The sequence below is a fragment of the Myodes glareolus genome, chromosome 2 (assembly GCF_982192425.1).
Source record: "Myodes glareolus chromosome 2, mMyoGla1.1, whole genome shotgun sequence".
Classification (NCBI taxonomy): domain Eukaryota; kingdom Metazoa; phylum Chordata; class Mammalia; order Rodentia; family Cricetidae; genus Myodes; species Myodes glareolus.
In genome coordinates, this window is record NC_142027.1 from 3,450,383 (window position 1) to 3,470,975 (window position 20,593).

At 45.5% G+C, this 20,593-nt stretch overlaps 1 protein-coding gene across 1 annotated transcript in view; it reads right to left on the minus strand.

Annotated features, from left to right (window-relative positions):
• Pcp4 (Purkinje cell protein 4) overlaps positions 1–19,378 on the minus strand; it is a 59,855-nt gene extending 40,477 nt beyond the window's left edge. The window contains exon 1 of the mRNA XM_048422609.2: positions 19,224–19,378. Within this exon, the coding sequence (XP_048278566.1) occupies positions 19,224–19,232 (9 nt within the window). The 5' untranslated portion in view covers positions 19,233–19,378. The remainder of the gene's footprint in view (positions 1–19,223) is intronic.
• Positions 19,379–20,593: the final 1,215 nt, after the last annotated feature.

The window sequence follows — 20,593 nt, forward strand, 5'->3', positions numbered from 1 at the left end:
TTACCCACCAACTAGGCTCTTCAGTCTCAGTTCCCACACACCCAGGATGAAAGATATTCATAGCTGGGCCCTGCTGGGCACATGCCAGAGACCTAGGCCTTGAGTCCTGCTCTTCTTCAGTCCTCTGTGATGGTATCTTTTCAAGAGCCACCACCCAGGCCCATCCGGTAGATGGCTTCCCTGGGTACAGAGAGTGTGAGTCCTGGTGGCAAGGCATTCTCTAGCATTTCACCTTCCCTTCCTGGGTTCTGGCCTCGGCTGGTCCCTGGCTACCAAGCAGTTTCAGGTGGTCCACGGAGAAAAGGGAAGAAGCGTCCCTGTCCATTCCTGTCATTGTCCTTGTGACTGGGAAGCTCCTGCTAGCGATGCTACTTTCTATCATCCACCCCGCCCCCACTCCCAGCAGCCACACACTTTCTCTTTTGATTTTCCTCTGTGGAACTGTCTTCCTCCACGTTACAAAATCTTAACAGTCGCATTGTGATAGTGTCAGGGTCTCTAGCTCCCCTACACTAGCAGCATCTTCACGAGCCATCCCTCCGATGAGTCATGAATAAAGCAAGAAGCTCGAATCTGCATGCCATTATAGAGCGTTGCACTCCGAGGCACGGAAGGTTCGGATATTGCAGCCTCTCTGCAGACTCAAAATCCCACACAGGAGAAAAATCAAATGAGAAGCCTCCCCAATTATCGCAGCAAGCCCTTCTAAGAGTCCTTCCCTGCTTGCTTTTGATCCCCGTGTTTATGAGGAAACAAAAAGGTGTGTTTCTGTGGTATTACATTTAATGTTTTATTGATGAAGGACCAGGGGCCTCTTAGATGTTCAGAGTCTAAATGAGCAGGGTAGCAAAGCCTGCAGCGGCTGAGCTGAGAAGCAGGCGACAGCTGGGTCGGCCAGCAGGTTGCTGATGAGCGCTTGGGGCCACAGTGATCATCAACAGCATGTCATTAAAGACACCTTTCCAATCAAAGTCCCCGAGTCTGCCCGAAGAGCAGGAGAGACTTTTATGCCTACATTTTATGATGAGAGGAGAATAGCTTTAATTTCTTGCCGCTGATATTTTTAAGTCATAATTCTTCTAGCAACATTCCAAAATTTGAACATTAAAAGCTCTGCTAATTTAATCCCTAAAGGAGTAGAAATTAATGTCAAAAGAAAACTTCAGCTGGAAAGATATAAAAAAAATTGGTTAAAAAAAGAGATGAGGATTTGAAGTCGGGCTATTTTACCTTTGCCATTCTTTCCCTGTGCCCTGGTTCTCAACCCAGAGACACAACACTCAGAGGCTAAAATTTGCCTGGAATACGTTTGCTCTTCCAAGCACCTGCAACTGACCGTTGTGTAAGGGAATTAAATGGCACACCTGTAATTCCAGCCAAAACCTTCAAAGAGACCTTATTTACAGGCGATCAAGGGCTGCCACAAATTCACTGTGTACTCTTAGCTCACAGCTGTGTGCTTTTTAATTAGCACTTTCGGAGATATACACACTTTAAAAGCCTGGTACTTCCACCAAAATGTCATTCATCATGTTTCCAGTACTTGCCCTATTCTTTTTGATGGGGAAGGGCCTCAGGCAGAGTCTTATGCAGCCCAGGTGGGCCCCAAATTTTCTTTGTAGGTAAGGCTGGCCTTGAACTTCTCATCCTTGTCTCTGCAACCTGAGCACTGGGGTTGCAGGTCTGTGACTTGACCACCACTGGCCCTTGTAAAGCACCATTTGGAAACCACTGTGGCTCGGTCCCCTCCCTGCATTTATGTGAGGATGCAGTCACCCTTAGCCAACGGAGGTCTAAAAATATTAGTGTAGTCTAATGATAAAGACAGAGAAAGGCACACACACACAGAGAAAGAGAGAAGAGAGAGAGAGAGAGAGAGAGAGAGAGAGAGAGAGAGAGAGAAGCAGAAAGAGATGCGAAGGCAGAGAGAGACAGACAGGGAGAGAGAGACAGATAGAGATGGATATGGAGAGAGATATACACAGAGAAAGGTAGAGAAGACAAAGACACAGAGAGATAGAGAGAAACAGAGGCAGAAGGGGATATAGAGACATAGAGAGACACACAGAGAAAGGAGCCAAGAGAGATACAGAAGCATGGAGAGACAGAGAACACGTATTTACTCAACTTTGATCGCAGTATTGATTACAATATATAAATACAATTGCTCCTTTCCATTATTCAGCATTAATCTCTTAACTGTGCCAAATTTACAAACTCATACAAAGTAATGATATACAGAAAACATGTCATGACTGGGGTTCAAGACACCAGTAATTTTAGGAATCTAAGCATACAGCGAGAAAACAGCTATACAAGCCCCTGAGGTCATCTGTTCTGTGACGTTATAGGCACTGCGGGTACCATACTAGAACCTTCTTCACCTAGAGACCACTAGTGAAGGAGGCAAGTAAGGGATATGGGATGGAAGAGGAAGTGACCCTAAGAACACAAAGGGACTTTTGAGGAGGATGTAACAGTCAGCACCTCAACAATAAGACTGCAGACATGCCAAAGCACACACAAGAGAGAGGGGTGACCGCCAATATATATAAACTATACCTTTGAAGGCCTGGCTTAAAAATACCAGCAACAACACAAACAGACATGCAAAACTTCAAACAACAAAATGGGGTCATAGATACCCCAGGGCATCCTAGTCCAGCAGTCCTTAGAACTGTGACCCTGCGAAGGACAGTGAACTTCCCTAGGTCACAGTTTGCTGGTCTACAAAATGGGAACAAGAAGGCATCTCCCCCAGGGAGCTGTGAGAACTGACCGCTCACACTGCAGTGGTCACTCCCTAAAAGGAGTAGCACAGCATTGAAATGGTAAACACGGGCTTTTGAAGAAGTGGGACTGTTTCTCTTCCATCATACACATGGTGGTATATGTTTACAGTAGCAGAAAAGGCTACATTTGACTCAGCCATGGAAAGGTAAAGAGTGACCATCCATCTCATGCATGGCTGAAGGACGCTATGCACGTGCCTCAGCATCGTGGTTGCTTTATCTAGTCAAGCTGTTCAAGGAGAACTAAAAAGCATGAAATCAGAAAGTCTCTACAGGCACTATGAGAATCCAGCGATAGAGAACTATTTCTAAGTTGCAGCCTCTCCCTGAGCCAGCCATGCAGTTGTTGGTCCCAGTGAAGGTTTCCTGGACCCCTGATTCTGCCACAGATATGCCTTTTTATTTTGGTACAAATTACAGATAGTATATTTTTTTTCTAGAAAAGGACCATGCAGGAGGGAGATGTGCTGATGGCCAGGACACAGCTGAGGGTGGAAAACCAGGAGAATTTAATGTTACATCATATGTGTATATTGGACTCAATCGCTTCAAGTCTGAGGTTGGAGGAAGGCCACTTGAAGTATTGGTTTAATCTACCCTTGACCCTCCTTGAAAACCCAAGGTTGGGTAAAAGACACCCTATTCCTCCCACCCACCTCCCCCACTGACTGCCTACATTTGAGCCATTTCCTTAGATTACCATCATGACGAAGGCCACGGGGGTAAAGGCCATCTATGCTCTTGCCACAGATGCTGTGCTTGGCAGAGAAGACAGAGGCACAGATATCCGGAAGTATCTGAATGTCTTGTCACAGAACATGCAGAAGGCACCTGATACCCACAGAGCAGAGACGGACAGAAGAGATTCGCTTCTCTCCCTGCTCTGAGAAGTAATGGATGACGAGACATAGGGCAGCAGTAAGAAAGAGGGTGAGGGTAGCAGCTGTCAAGGCAAAGACACAGGCAGCCACAGGAACAAGGCTCACCTCCAGTAGCTCATTGGAGGACGCTTACCTTAGGAAAATAAAAAGAGGAGAAAACTCAACAGGCAGAGCCAGTTTTCAAGGACTGAATGAAAGCCATGCTGTAAGGCAATTAAGACAAACACAAAGTCTGCCTGCTTCTCCTGCAAAGTGTGATTCCCTTCAGATGGTCTGCATTCCTAAGACCAGAGGTGCAGAAAATCGCACGGAGTCAAATGGGATTTCAGAAACTGGCCACAGAGAGAGATACATCTCTCTCTCTTTTTTTTTTTTTTTAAAGATTTATTTATTAAGGATACAGTGGTCTGCCTGCCTGCATGCCTGCCGGCCAAAAAAGGGCACCAGATCTCATTACAGGTGGTTGTGAGCCACCATGTGGTTGCTGGGAATTGAACTCAGGACCTCTGGAAGAGCAGACAGTGCTCTTAACCACTGAGCCATCTCTCCAGCCTAAGAGATACATCTTTTCACTGCTGTCAACAGTAACAAGAACATTCCCTCTTCCATCATGTGTGGCATCATAGATATGTGCTGTACCGGGCTGAGCTGGGTGTTCTCAAGGGCAAAGAGTAACTAGAGACCTGGGTCGTAGTTCTCTCTCCTGCTGCTAACCTGGCAAAAGCAACAGTTGAAAGAAGGGTTTCTTTTGGCTTACAATTTAAGGGCTCAGGGCTCACGGTGTGCGGGACATTCCATCACCGTGGCCGAGGCATGGTGGCAGGGGTGTGAGGCAGTTGGTCACATTGCGGCCACAGTCAAGAAGCAGAAAATGCCTGGGCAATAGTGGCACATGCCTCTAATCCCAGCACTCGGGAGGCAGAGGCACATGGATCTCTGTGAATTCGAGGCCAGCCTGGTCTACAAAGTGGGTTTCAGGATAGCCAGAGCTACACCAGAAACCTTGTCTTGGAAAACAAATAAAAAAAGTACAAACAAAAAGAAGCAGTTGAGTTCACTTTCTCCTATTTAAACAGCGGCCCCAGCCCATGGGAGGATGTCACTAACATTGACAGTGAGACTTTCTACCTTAGTGAACCCCGAAATTCCATCCCAGATGTGTTCAGAGTTTTGTTTCCAAAGTGATGCTAAATGTCATCAAGTTGAGAACCAAAATCAGGCATTGCAATTTCTGAATGAAATCGCACAACTGGGAGAATCTTTCTCCACAGGTCCCTGAGTGCCCACCTACCCAGGTTGCTACACATCCACATCTGGCTATATCAACCCTCTTGTGGCTGAGCCAGTAAGAACCAACTGCTATGCTCAGCTTCTTCAAGCGAACAAGCAGACAAATGAGGAAAGAAAAGACACAAGCCGAATCCATTGCTACCTGGGAGAATACCACAGTAAGGCTGAGTGAATGGGTGATACCTCAAGTCTGGCAAACATGTTTTCATTTCTTCTATCAGCTTAAGGCTCTTTCTTCAAATGCAAATGACCAAGTTCCCCTTTGCAAGAGCATCAATATTGCGACATTTCATGCTAAATGAGGCACAATTAATAAAAACTCAGAGACTGAAATTGGGGTTCAACGTGAAGAACACAAAAGCAAAACAGCTAGCCACTGGCTCTTACCTCAACCTCAGTCCAAAAATGGAGACAGTTCTCAGTCTCCTCCCATCTTGCAATCCTCTCTAGGGCTGGGATTAAAGGCATGCCCCGTCTGGTTTCTATGGCAAACTAGTGTGGTTACTGGGATTAAAGGTGTGTGTTACCACTGCCTTGTATGTAAGAATGACCTGTGGGGCTGTTTTACTCTCTTATCTTCAGGCAAGTAATATGTATTAAAATACAAATTAAATAACACTACACATCAGCTTGGCACTGTTAGGGAATCAGCCTCATGGCAGGCACAGCACTGAGGTCCAGTCCGGCAGACACAAAGCCTGAGGTGGAACGAGGTTTGGAAGTACCCCTAGGTTGTTACTACCGAGTAGGATGATGGAATTTGAACAGACCAGCACGGAAATTCAGCGCTTGACCCTTAACATTACCTTTTTACAGGGGAAAATCTAGACTTAGACAATGAAGGACCACACTGGGAGGTGCCTTCTGCCACTTGCAGTACAGATAACTCAGTCCATCTGCCTGTAGACTTGGGTCATCTTTGCCCCTCCTTATTCAAAGAACAAAGCAACTGCACAGAAACTGATGATGTCACACATAGTTCTACATGGGGTGGTATCAGGCACATCTTAGGAAACAAGATGGGCTAAGCAATTTCACGAGCTTCTCTTCAAACTTGATGGTGAAAACCTCTCTGGGCAGAGTCAGTGTAGTGCCAGATTCACAGGCCTGTGTCGTGAGCCTGTGAGAATAGGGCTCTGTGAGCGGGAAAAGCCCTCTGTCACTCCTGACCTCTGGTCACATGGTTGGGAACTTCATAACTCCCACGTGAACACCATTCGTCTGGAGCCAAAGCCTCCTGATCTCTTGCTGAAAGCAGATGTTTGCTTAATACTGTATGGTGCTAAATGTGCTTCTCTCAGAAAGGTATACCAAGCTTCTGAAGCAGGAGACTTCCTTTTTGGGTATCAAAGAAATTGCTAGAATTTTTTTTCCTACTTACATGAAAATAACTTCACAAGATGGTAGAAGGCTGAGGTTGTATACTTTTGGAAGAAAGGAGACTATTTTGTCCTAAATTAGCTATCATCGTTCAATACTTAAAAATTAAGACAGATTAGAGGACAGGCAAAGGCTAGGAAGATGGCTCAGTTGGGAAAATGCTTGCAATGAATGCAAACATAACCACATGGGCTCAGATTCCTAGAACTCGTGTGAAGAAACCATCTGTGATGGTGTGTTATAATTCCTGTGGTGAGAAGGTGGACCAAGGAAGACTCTAGAGCTCGCTAGTCAACCAGCCTAGCCTAACTGATGGGCTTCAGCTCAGTGAGAGACCCTGCCTCAAAGGAAGTGAACAGCATTCCTAAGGATGGCACCCAAGATTGTCTTCTGGCCTCCACATGTGTGTATGTGCACACAAATACACACACACACACACAGAGAGAGAGAGGGAGGGAGGGAGAGAGAGAGAGAGAGAGAGAGAGAGAGAGAGAGAGAGAGGGAGGGCAGGAGGGAGAGAGAGAGAGAGAGAGAGAGAGAGAGAGAGAGAGAGAGAGAGGGAGAGAGGGGGAGAGAGAGAGAGGAGAGAGAGAGAGAGAGAGAGAGAGAGAGAGAGAGAGAGAGAGAGTATTATTAATCAATTCTATAACCTCATTGCTCAAACAATGGTCAGGGTCAATTGACTCCTGGACAAAGAAATTTCTCATCTGCCTCAGAGTCAGCCCAGAAGCCTCTCCAGATTGGGGAGAAAGACCCAGCCCACCAAGTTCTAGTGTCAGACATGGGTCATCTCAGAAAGAACAGACTGAATGTCTAAAGTCCCCTACCCCTCCAGGGTGACAGAATCACATTTTACCTCCACAGATGCTTTCATTTTCTGTTTAATTCTTGTGTGTTTTCATCAAAAAGCTACCAAGGCTTCTATGTTTACCCAGGGCTGTCCACGGGGTGATTTAGGCAACTGTGTCACACTACACCCTAAGAGGGACCTCAGATTGGGTCTAACTTCTGTTGTCACATTTTAGTATTCTTAAGAATGTTTAACAAGGAAGGTTGTATTGCTTTTTTTTTTTTCACAAACTCTCCCAACCTTGAGCTAAAACACTTCAAAAGAGCCATGGGGGTGAAATAAGGGGGAGGAGTGGATGTAACAATTGATGTTTTTAAACTCCCTCCTGTCTGGTAGGTCTGCTTGCCACTTCCATCCACAGTCTGTGTCTCACTTCTGCATTGTGATTCTAAACGGACTCGGGAAGTCAGAACAGGGTCCCCTGAGGCCACGTCTCACAGCTCTGGAGTCATCTTAGGCTGTATCTCTGTGTGTGTGTGTGTGTGTGTGTGTGTGTGTGCATGCATGTGTGAAAATTCAAAGTCTTCACCCAGAATTCAACTGTAGGGAAATGCTCACACGAGTCTCTCCCAGAACTGACTATCCGCAAGAACTCAGAAGAGAAATGATACCACGGAAATTTCTAAAAAGGTGGCCCCTAGAACAAAACAGGTCAGTTTAGGAAATGGGAGAGACTAAATCCCAGTGCGGGTGGGGGAGACAGCTATGAACTTGAAGGAGGTATTTCGTGGAGGCGTTTGACAAATTGCTACAACTATTTTAAGAAACATTCTTCAAGAAGAGGCAAAATAGCCCACATTTCTAATGTGGAGAAAATTGACAGAAAAAAATTTTTTGAGAGAAAGTCCTGTATTAGCTAGAGATTTTCAGAGGGCTAATGCAGATGTGGGAACGGAGTTAGAAATAGAAGCTGAGTCCATCCGAGGGCAAAGTCTAAAGAGAAGAGAATAATAATGACGGTCAGAAGCCACCTGGAGCCCTAAGGCTTAAAGAACGCAGCCATATGCCGTCATGAATCAGCAATAGCGCTCCTGGAAGATGAATTGCAGATGGGTCTGAATTCATAAGATTTCTCACAATTAGAATGTGTAAACTTTACAAAATAGAGCAATGTTAAAATTCCAAGAAAAAAATATTGTTGACTGCACCCTTGTGACCTATTTCTAATTTAGCATAGGGAAAATTTCCCTCTTCATGCTTTTTAAAGCAATAAATCAACGGAGTCCCACTATGATTAGTAAAAAATAGGAGTGTGTTCTGTCTATTTTAGCATATTCTTGACACTGGGGCATGTGATGGTGCGTGTCAACCTGACAGGAATCTAGAATCTCTTGGAGAGCGTCTGCATTGCCTATGGAAAGTCATTTGATTATGTTAGCTTATGTGGGAAAGCCCATCTTGGACCACCATGGACAGGGACCATTCCCCAGGCCGGGAGTCCCAGATTACATAAAAGGAGACAATCTTCTTAGCTTCCTTCCCTTTCTGTGTCTTAATGGTGAATGTGGTGTTGCCAGGTTCCTTGAGCTTCTGCTGCTATAACTTCCCCATCATGATGGACTGAACCTGGAGATAAACCCTATCTTCCTTAAGTTGTTCCTATCAGAGCTCTGTACCATGAAAACAGAAAAAGACACTAAGGCAGAGATCTTCAAGTTAAGTATAACATGACAATAGGTGCGTACCCACTCATGCATCCTGGCTATTGATAACTTCTCAGTTGACTCTAAAATGCTAATCCTTTAAGATCTACTAACTGTTCCTATGATCCTCATCGGCAACCGAGTCCTCCCTCTTTTGGTAGGCTTCACTGAACCTTGTCTCTCTTCTTCCTCACCGCCCTGCACAGTGACAAATCTTCTACTACTTCCCGGACACTTGTACTCCATATGGAAACCACAAAGGAACCAATCTTCCATGGCTCTGTCTCTCCACTAACAGCCTAAGAGGCCAGAACTGTGTTTCCACACCCTCAGCAGCGGGTGACAGGTAAACCAGATGTCTACCAGTGGGAGTTCAAGGCTATGCTTGGGATTAAAATGTGTGGAAGACACAGCCACTTATAACGTCACACTTGTAGAGGACAGGAAGCAACATGACTTATCAAGCGTGTGGTTGACAATGATATAAGGAACAGCTTTGATCAGGACAAGGGCCATAATTCTCTGGGACATAGATCATTCCTTCTTATTCAGAACCCTGGGAGGGGAGAGAGGCATGGACGTGGTTGGTAAACTTTGCCTACAGTATCTCCAAAAACTATTTCATGGGCATAGAAACGTTACTGGGACATGGGGAAAAAGAAATCAGGACAGAAAGTAAATGCTGGGAAGCCACCTCGGAAGCCAGGAACAGACCTGTGAGGGTCTTTGTTCAGACTTCTATGGGACTATTTTTGCTAGAGACTATAAAAAAATACCCAGGACTATGTTGTTTCCAATTATTTCTTGCAGATACTTAAGTGGAAGTGAGACTGGTATAAAACGTAGTGGGTAGCTTCCAGAATATGACAGAAAATGAGAAATTTAATAGGATGAGAAATGTGGAGGAAAAAACAAGACCAGCTTTTTTTCTCAAGAGCTCTGGGATTTTCAATGAGATTAATTTCAGGTCACTCAGTCCCCTAACGAAAAATGAATGCTTTCAACCCCGTAAAAAGTGCACATAAGTCCCAGGTACTTGAAAGGCTGCAGCAGGAGGGTCATTTGTCCCCAGGAGGCTGGCCTAGGTGATACTGAAAGGACCTGCCTTGAAGATTGATGGATAGATGGATAGAAGATAGGTAGACAAACAGACAGGCAGATATGTAAATACATAGATGATATAGATGATTGATAGATAAGAGATAGATGATAGGCAGATAGATAGATAATTGATAGATGATAAATAGATGCTAGATAAAAGATAATAGAGATGATAGATAGATGATTGATAGATAGATAGATAGACAGACAGGCAGATAGATAGATAGATGAATAGTAAATATGATAGGTAGGTAGGTAGGTAGATAGATAGATAGATAGATAGATAGATAGATAGATAGATAGATAGATAGATAGATAGTAGATATGATAGGTGGGTAGGTAGACAGATGACCGGTAACAAATAAAAACTGAAAATGGCCACTTTGACTGATGTGACTATCTCCGTCAAATCTGACATCTATGTATAGCTGTAGTCTTTCCCTGTGTCAATAGTTCTTAAACAGACACCAAGCCAGCAGGAGCAGGGCCACTATGTTCAACGGTACAAGTACACAGCACAACTCTGGAGGGTATCATTGACACAGGACACTGTTTGAATTCCTCTGAGGTTGTAAGGCAAGTCACTGTCAGGATCGTGCTGAGTGAAGAGAATTGAGGGTTTATGTTTGCATCTGCTGATGGTAACAGCCATCAAAGACTGGGTTTCACAAACAGCTCAGAACTGGAGTGATAGGGATTTTCCCTTTCTAGAGGTGTCATGAGATTCTCATAGCTGGAAATTGCCCTGGATACATGCCTTGAAAGTATTACTATGCCACATCGGATGTCTCATGCTCCTTGAGGAGGACTCAGATAGCACCATCTGTCTTTAACTAACGGCACCTCCCTATGGCAGGTAAATGGCTTTTAATGCACACCATGCCACCGGCACAGCTAAACCGTATTAGCACACAAGCATAATTTAAAAAGAAACAACAGTGAGTGTACATACATGTACACAAATTGTCAACAATGGGGTTTAACCAAGCCGAGGTCCTTGGGGGATGTTACTCTATTGTCCCATCAGTATCTGCAAAAGGTCTGAGCAATCCAACAGTGATGTGGTGATGAAAGCATCGTTGTTAGGGCAATGCCAGCTAAGTGAAGAGTCAGAGGTGGGAGGGGAAAGGCTGGTGATGGCAACGGAGGGGTCCTCAGACAGAATAGTACAAACCAATGACTATGACAACTCAGGTGTGCAGTTCCACCCTGAAGTCTGAAATGTGGGAAGAGCTGAGAATCTTTGAAGGAAGCTCTTGCCCTAGGTGGGTGTTCTCAGGCTTGTCTGCCTGCTATAATATCTCAGGCACTTACCCCTCACCAGTGCAGATGCCAGCCCTGAACACAGACACTCTCAGGCTTGGAGTCTGACCAGTTCGTGGACTCAGGAATGTCTTTGTGTGTACAATTAGAATAAGAAAACTATAGGTATTGTAGGAGGCTGCTTGTTTGTTCCCAGCTGCCCAGACTCGAAATAACCACCCAGAAACTATATTACTTAAATCACTGCTTGGCCAATCACTTATGCATATTGCTTGCTAGCTCTTATATCTTTGGTTAACCCATTTCTATTAATCTGTGTGTTGCCACGTGGCTGTGGCTTACCAGGTAAAATCCCATCCAGCATCTATCTCCGTTGGGGCTTCATGGCTTCTCTGACTCTGCCTCCTTCCGCCAACACCTAGGTACAATTTGCCTGTCTCCAATGTACAAGAAAATAGCTCCCAAATGAAACTACTACCTAATAAGAGTATTATACATGTAGGAAACTTCCATGTTAGCGTAGGTAAAATTCTTTAACGTTCTGTTTGCTGGCCTCAAACTTGCTTTGTAAGCAAAGATGACCTTGAACATGCGATCCTCCTGCCTCCCTCTGTCTACCCAGGGTTGTTCATCAGCATAAGTATGCACCACCGTGTCCCCTTTATGTATTTGCATCATTGTTGGTGCACACTAGACAAACACTCTACCAACTAAGCTACGTGTCAGCTCCAGTTCATTTTTCTGTATTGAAATCTGGTCATATGACAGACTTCTGTATCAGCTTTTGAAAAAGATCTTAGGAAAGGGGAAGATACATTTCCTTATTGTATTTTTATTCTTATTTGTGTTAGATAAATGTTCACATGCATTGTCATTTTCAGCAACTATGTTTTTAAAAAAAGTAGCTAGTCACTTTGCTAAGCATTTAGCCGAGACACAGGTGTGGTGCTCTGAGGTCACATGACTCTGGTTACACCTCACTCAAACAGGTTTGGATTTTAGAATCAGAATTTTAGAATCAAGTGAGCCCATATCCCAGCCTAGTTTCTGCATGGATGGAAATAGACCAGTGGCTGCGTGATAGAGGTGTGTCTAACATCTGAGTCTTCTTGTAGCCAAGACTGTCTACAAAAGAGGGCAGAAACTATGTAGGAAGAGGTACTTCCCTGCACCTGGTCTCGCTGCTTTGCACTGTGCAAATGATTTCCTTTGTGTGGGAAGAACAATCCACCCTGATCTCCAAACAGATGCTCTGTGCAGGGGTCCTGTTGTGCATGGAGGCTTGCTTTCATGCCCCATGACTCTAATTCGTCTCTGTTTTATTTAGCAGGTACCAGGTTAAGGGCAGAATAAGAAATACAGGAGTTTAGTGGGTGATTGATGTCTCTGCTGGCAAAGCCATAAATCTGGGCAACTGCTTTCCCTCTCAGAAACCGAATGACAAGGCATACCATGAAATCCCGATGCAGAAATGCAGTACTATCTGTGAGGCACAAACAGTAACAGGCCGATGGATGCCGAATGTGTGTGGCTAAGGCAGATTTGCTCATGTAAAGCGGCCCTGGAAACGGGGGTTAGAAGTATGGGTTTGGCCCACTGAGGGGTGAGGCAGGCTAGTTTGGTTTGTCTTATCTACAAACTTTCTCATGTTTCTATTCCACTGAAGGGAAATGTGGCTACATGCCTCACTTCAGTTTAAAGACTGGAAATAGCATAGCCAAATTCAAAGTGAAGGCCAACAGGGCAGGGGTCTATAACAGGGCTGTGGGTGTAGAAAGCGCTCTACCTTGGAGTACCCCAAGAAACATTTGGGCTGGTCACCTTCCATGTGCTAATACAGTCCTGTTTAAGATATTTAAACATTCAAACATTTTTGGGACCTAAAATAGCCCAATTGTGGGGCTGGGGAGATGACTCAGTCAAAAAATACTTTGCAAGCAAGCATGAGAACCCTATCAAATGCAAATCCCAAGTACTGACATACAAAGCCAGGCATGGCAGTGGGTGCCTATAGTCCCAGCACTAGGAGGTGGAATCCCTGGAGCTTACTGGCCAGCCAGCACAGCCAACCTGTAAGCTGCTCCAAGCCATTCTCAAAAGAGGTGGACAGCTGAAGAGCACCACCAGAGACTGTCTTCTGGCCTCCACTGTGTGCACACACAAGTACACGCACCCCACACATGAACACACGCAAAAGCATTAATAATAACAAAATAATAAACCAATCAAATGTTTTAATCAAAATATCTCTTTTCCTTGTTGTAACAATTTGATAATTATTGATAGTTAATTTTAACTGTTGATTAAAATATTTACATCTACAACCTGCCTTCCGTCTGTTTAGACATATTTTTCCTCCAACAATATGCTGCGATTTACATGTCTGTCTCCATGCCAGAAGCCCTCCTATGAAAGATCTGCCTAGACTCTCTCAGAATTCTCACACAGTCAGTCTTGATACAATAGAGTCAATTTCCGCTGACCTGGACTCTGTCTGTCTTTGTCCTTTTTGTTTAATTCCACACAACTCTACCGAAGTGAGTCAGTCTCAAAGGAGACTAACGGGGATTCGTTTTGTCTGAGCCAACCCTTCCTTTAGCTCTCGCACTTTTCCTGGCATTTCCCAAATGCCCAGTGTTCTTCCTCTTGGGATTTTCCCATCTTCTCTCCTTTTCTTTCTGCTTCTATGGAAGCATGAGTTCTGTGTGTATGGCCACACCCTCATTTCCCATTTACAGAGATCTGAGTGGCACACCGGGGGTTTCAGATTAGTGAAAGGGTGTTCTTTTCAGTGCAAAGAACAAAATGCAAGCTCTGTCCCCTGATAACACATCCTACAACAATATGAACGCCTGGAGAAAGAGCCCTAATAATCCACACTGGAATCCCACTGATTCATTTAGTTGGCAGACACAAACCTGGCTCTGTATCTAGAGCCCAGCCTTTTCCCATCAGTAGGTAGCAGGTTGACAGGCCAGGAAGCATGCTTCAGTCCTTACAGTGCACCTTCAGGGCCTTATGAGCTTGCTGGCTCAAACTGGGTTTAGGAAGCCAACAGACAAGTGCAATATCAGACTCCACACCTGCAGCCTTTACACTGTTTGCAGAAATTGTGAGAAACCTTGAACCTGAGGCTGGTGGTTCTGTTTGAGTCTAACTGGCTCCTACACCCTGCAGGCTGAGGACTGAGGAAGTACAGAGTTCACTAGAATGAGGTCTCTCAGAGCACGGAGGGAAGAAATGACCATTAAATGCTGGAGCAGGGGCTGTGTCCATCATAGACCCGAGAGGTTTGCCTGGCGCAAGCGTGGGTCTCCTTTTCATGCTGACCACACCACCTCCACCAAACCGTCAATAAAATCAATGGGGACTCATTTACTCAGTTTTTCTCCCTGGAAAAAAAATAATCATGCAGCCTGCCTTCATTCATTCTTAGAATTCAAAAGAGAAAACACCGGGTGCTTTAATCTTGAGCTTGGTTAATGAGATGCAGTTTAGGAAAACTTTTATGACAATCCACTGTGATCACCAGCCCTGAAAACATGTCTTTGGGCTTAACCTTGGAACCTACGTTGTAATCACCATCCAACAGGACTTAACATCCCCATTTGAAGGAGAGAATAACGTCCACCATTGTGTGGTTTAACTTGAGCAAAATCCACGTTTGAAAACGACATCATGAAATCCATTACTTTGTACAAATAATATATGATAATAAAAATACTTTACTAAGTGGAGCCGGGCAGTGGTGGCACACATCTTTATTCCCAGCACTCGGGAGGCAGAGGCAGGTGGATCTCTGTGAGTTTGAGACCAGCCTGGTCTACAAGAGCTAATTCCAGGACAGGCTCCAAAGCCACAGAGAAACCCTGTCTCGGAAAAAAAAAAAAATTCACTAAGTGGATCTCACTGGATCTTTCCATATCCATACTTCATGTGCTCCCCTAAATGAGGCTAGAATTACATAAGAAATCAAATCGCCAGTTGGCCTTTGTTGAAAACACCATGATTGTCTGTAACTCTCAGAATCCATGTGTCTGTCTAAGCCACACAGTCCTTTCCAAAACCCAACCTCCCATGCAGAGCATTGGCTCCAGTTCACTGTGGCAATGGAGTCCTAAGAACCTAGGCTACAGCACTAATTCTCACCTTGGGTCCTGCTGTCTCCTAACCCCACTCTCCATTGGCCCCCAGCCAATGTTGCACATTTTTAACCTGTATCTACTTCTGATTGTGAAGCTCATGCATCTTCTGTGCTTCCTACCCCGTGCAGGGAGCCTCAGAGGGAGTCCCGTGGGGTGGGGCAATCAGTCCTGCTTTCTTTGTACTTCCAGATCAGTGTTTTCAGGAAGAGGCAATAGGTCTGTCTAAGTGCTCAGGATACATGTGTGTGTATACACATATGCCCTTGGATGTCTTTGACCTTGTCTCAACCACCTCTTCACCAGGCACGGCCTTTTCACTGTGGTCAGTGTCTACATGGACCAAAGATCCTCAGCTCTGGCCCTGGGCTAACCCATCTTACTTAAGCCAAAATGACCAGAGAGTGTAGGACAGCGTGCAGGGGAGGCTTAGGGTCTCATGTCTGATTATCATGTCTGATGTGTTATATAATGGAGTTATCTCCCTCAAACAGTTTCCATACAGGGTGAGAGGGCATGTCATGTTTTAAATTTATTCTCCATTAAAATCTCACTCGGGGCTCTCCAAAATGAATTTTTTCTTTGTTTGTTTTGAAAAGCCACTTAAAAGCAAACCCTAAGATGAAGACCTAGGACATTATACTTGCTCCCAGGAATCCTTTTTAGCAACGGGAGGCTCTTCCTTCTTGTACATGCTACTTTACAACCTCAGGCCTTGCTGGGAAGATTTCAAATGCGGTTACCAGACTTAAGCCCACATTTAGATCCCTACAAAATTGTCTCCCAATTCACCCCCTAGGTTGCCCCAAGCACAGCTGACACACTTTAACACGGATGGAAATCAGATGCCCGCAAACCACCTCCCCTCTCACTCTCACACGGTCCTAAATCTGGACTTTATTTCTTTGCTAGACTTTTTTGTTGGTGGTGTTCTACTTTTTAAAATAAATTTATTTTCTTTTTTATTTTACATCTAGGGTTCAACTTCCCCTCCCTCCTCTTCAGTCTCTCTCCCATCCTAACCGTAAACCCTGTCTCCCCACAATCCACTCCTCCTCCATTTCTGTTTAGGAAAGGGGCAGACAGATCTCCCACGAGATCAACAAAGCACAGCAGAGCGAGTTCCTTGCTACACCTAACCTGTTCTTCTGACCACATGCCATTCTCCCTGCAATAAATGAATAAATAATGCTTCTGAGGCACGGAAACCACACTGTGCTAAGTTGTCCCCTTTAAATCCAGCATCAGGACCAGTTTATGGTTGCCCCTTCCCCTTTGGGGCCAACAATCCCAGAAGTACAGAGCTGACCCCAGGCAGCCTTTGGCCTTTCAGGGTCTTCTCTGTCCAATATAGGTTAGTGTTGACTCAAGGGATTAACTAGAGATCTCTGGAGTTTCTCCACCTGCTATGAACCCTGAGGGCTGCAGAAAGAGACTAATCACACACACACACACACACACACACACACACACTCACTCACTCACCTGCATCAACCCCAAATAAGCCTGAGGGCAGAGGGAAAGCAAGGCCTCTGCTTTGGCCAACAACTAGTCATGTATGATCATGTGTCTCCAGTCCTGCCTGGGAATTATTGATACTATAAGCAGTGTGTGTAGTTCATCCAACTAAGGGAAACCTTGGGAACTCAGTGCCCTTCCCTGATCCTTCCCTGACCCCTTTATTAAATCTTAAAGTAGATTTGCTTTAGTCGAAGGACAAATCTCTCTTTTCCAAAGAACACCACCAGCCAGGGACTAAGAGACTGGCCAGCAGCGGGAAGATCAGGAGCGGTGGTGTGGATGAGAAGCGGAAATGGATGCCCGGGAAAGCTGGGGTGTTGAAGGACTGGGGACACAGAAGCAGATTTCAGAACGAGCACTGGGCTGTGACACTATTTTGTGGACAGCCAGGACAGGGTGGGGTCTGTGAGACTGCCCTAATTTCAGGTTCGGCAGAAAGGAGGTTGTGAACCTAATTGTGGGTTGACCTCTGGGATTAGGCTCCTCCCTGGAGACCTACGCAGTCAGGAGATCTTCTGAGCGCCCAAGGAGGCACTGGAGGCCCCCCAGGCATGAGCCTTGGCAGGAAGAGTGAAAGAGCACTATCCAGGGTTGCTAACTGGGCACAGGAAAGGCGCCCCTGCTGCAGGATTAGTCTTCTCTCTAGACCCCTCCTTGATGAGAATCTGTTGAGTTATATGCATGGGGAAAGCTGACTGTACAGCCACCCCTTCCTACTGCAAACCAGGTGAGGTCCTCCTAAGCCTCGTGCTTCTGAAGTCTTAGTGAAGCCCAGAAGAAAGCCCCTCCTCCACACAGAAGGGAAAAGAAACCTTGTCCTCAATGCCCTTGCTCCTCAGAGCCCAGGGTGCTCACCTCCTTCTGCTCCTCCCTGCCCCAGCTGTTCAGAGGCCCCCATGTGCATTTGGATTCCACCAGGAACCTGGTACCAACTGCTGCAGTGTGACAAGGCTAGTCCTGGATCTCCTGCTTGTTCGCTGGTGGCCCTGAACCAGTGAATGCATTTCTCTGTGCCTCAGTTTCCTCGTCTGTTACAGACTGTCCAGGGTATTGAGAGGTTCACAGAACGGGGATCCGTGTGGGAGTGCTTGGCACTGCACTCAGTATCTTCACCATGAGGCAACCAATGGCTGTCACTGTGGCTCCTGTTTCCAGGGTTGCCAGGAGACTCCCATCTCCCAGCCCAGATTCACCCCCTCCCCCAAGCTCTTGGCTCGGTCCCACGTCCTGTACCTCAGTGCAGCACCACCTCGCCCGCCCTTCTTCCTGTTGTTTATATCCAAAGCCGCCTGCCCGTCAAAGAGAGGAGAGCCTTGAGGAGGCATTTCATTTCTGAAGTTGTTAATTCTACTCTAGACTTCCAAAAAAAGCTCACCCATCTGTCAAACATTTTTTTTTTAAATAATAAAATACAAAGAAGATAACAGATCTCTCAAAGTAATTAAGTACCAACCCAGGGGAAATGAAAACGGACTTGCCTGGACTTCTAGTTGAAAGAGGATAGCATTGTATAACCCCAAATCTTCATGTGGGAGAGATTGTAATCTCTTAAAATAAAAATATGCAAGCCACAAATTTACCCCAGCATAACATGCTCTGCATACACAAAATAGGAGAAGCATCTTCAGTTTGAGATGAACTCTCCTGCCAACACCCCCTGGTGTCTCAGAGGTAGCAGTCTGTCCGTCTGTCTGTCTTTCTGTGTGTGTGTGTCTGTCTGTCTCTGGGTGCCTGTGTGTCTGTCTGTCTGTCTGTCTGTCTGTCTGTCTCTCTCTCTCTCTCTCTCACACACACACACACACACACACACACATACACACACACATATACTCTTAGACTAGGACTTTGTATGCTTCCTTGGGTTCTGTTTAACTGATTAATGGCAAGCCCTGTCTGTCACAGGCAATGGTTCTGCAGGAGCTGCCACCCCAGCACAAATCCTCACTCCCTTCCCCACCTCTCTTCTGAAGCTGTGCTTCCCAGCTCTGTCCGCCAACCCTCAGATTGTGCCCCAAGGAAACACGTGAGGACACACTCCTTGGAAGAAGCACAAACCCTCAAGAGAGAGTCAAACAACGGGCTTTCTCTTCAAAGGTACAAAACCCAAAGTCACAGATCAGAAACGATATACCTACCCTTTTTTTTTTTCTTTCTAAGGTTGATTTCAAAAGTTGTAAACTTAACCAGTTTCTACACTGTCATTCAAACCAAGATATCAGGAGACTCTATCCTCAAAGCAAATAATGACAGGATTCATTTACGCCTCAACCCCTCTGGGCACCCTTCGTGTTTCTGAGACTCCCAGAGGTGCAGACCCTTGTCACTGCCCGGTTCCCTGTGTTAGCACAAGCATTGCTCACCTCACTCATGTTGGCCTGACTCCGCAGCTACGTCCCACAGAACAGCACAGAAGGCAGTGCTCAGGGGTGGCTGTTTCTCTGGTCCTGGCTTTTCTCTTAAAAAGAGCTGCTGGATGGCATCATGCCTCCCGCCAGCCAATGAAATGCATTCACCTGTCTGAACGCCTGCAGACATACGAGAGTGCAAAGAGCCACCTAGTGGAGAATCGTGGAACTGCGCAGTAGGTCTCAGCTCCACTACCAAGTGGGAACCGAGGAATTCATTGCACGCCAGAGCATCCACCCTAAAAGGATTCTACACCGCAGAGATACTTGCTTATCCATGTTCATGGCCGTTCTAGTCACGATAGCAAGAAAAGAGAAGCAGCATAGTTTCCCATCAGCAGATGAACAGATAATTAAACTATGGTACAATCGATTTTATTCAGCCATAGAAGAAAAGGAATCATGAAATTTGCAGTGAAACGGACGAAAAAATGGAAAATACTATGGTAAGTGAGGTAGGCTGGACTCAGAAAGATAAATGCTCCTGCTCATACGGCTATCCCAACTTCAACTTTTTACATGTATTTCTATTTGAATGAGGGAGGGTTCAAGGGATGAAGTAAAGAGGGTAAAAATAAAATTAAATGAAAGTGGATGGGGAATACTGGTAGGTAGGGGGAAATAAATGAGGAAAAGGAGCAAGGAAATGGGAGAGAAGAGAGGAGGGGGAAGACCAACCAAAACTAAGAATTTTGAAAAGGCCGTAATGAATACTGTTGCTTTGAAAGGTTTTTTTTTTTTTAATTTAAAAGAATGATGAACATAAGAGTCACGGCCACACAGCTGGCCACAGGACCCCAGTGTTGATGATGTATTGATGTATTCAGAGGTGTGAGGTTCACACTCTCGGGGAATAGATCTCACACATAATTCACTGGTTTGGTTTTCCGATGAAGAGCAATGGGAAGTCCTCCTGAGCTTCCAGCAACTGTCTCCTGCCTCCCTTTTGGAGCACCAGGCTCAGGCTTTAGAGTTTACCATTTTTGTCCCCTGTACCTCATCTGCCTGCTTGGGCCCCAGGGTAGAAGGATGTGGACAGGTGTGTGTTGTGACCTTTGGAGTCTAACAATCCTGAATCCCACTTGGCAGTGGTGGGGTGTGGGCAGCTTCTTTCCCTGAGGGTTCTCACAGCCCCATCTAGCAAATGAGACCCCTTTAAAGGGCTCCTTGCCCTGGTCTTATCTAGCTTTGTGGGTTAGAAACTCTTTTCTTTTTTCCCGTTAGTCCTGACCATGGGAGTCTTAATATCCACACTGGAGGTGTGGTGTCTGCCAGGTGAGAGATAATCGCAGGCTACATCCTAGCTAATCCCAGTGAGCATCAAC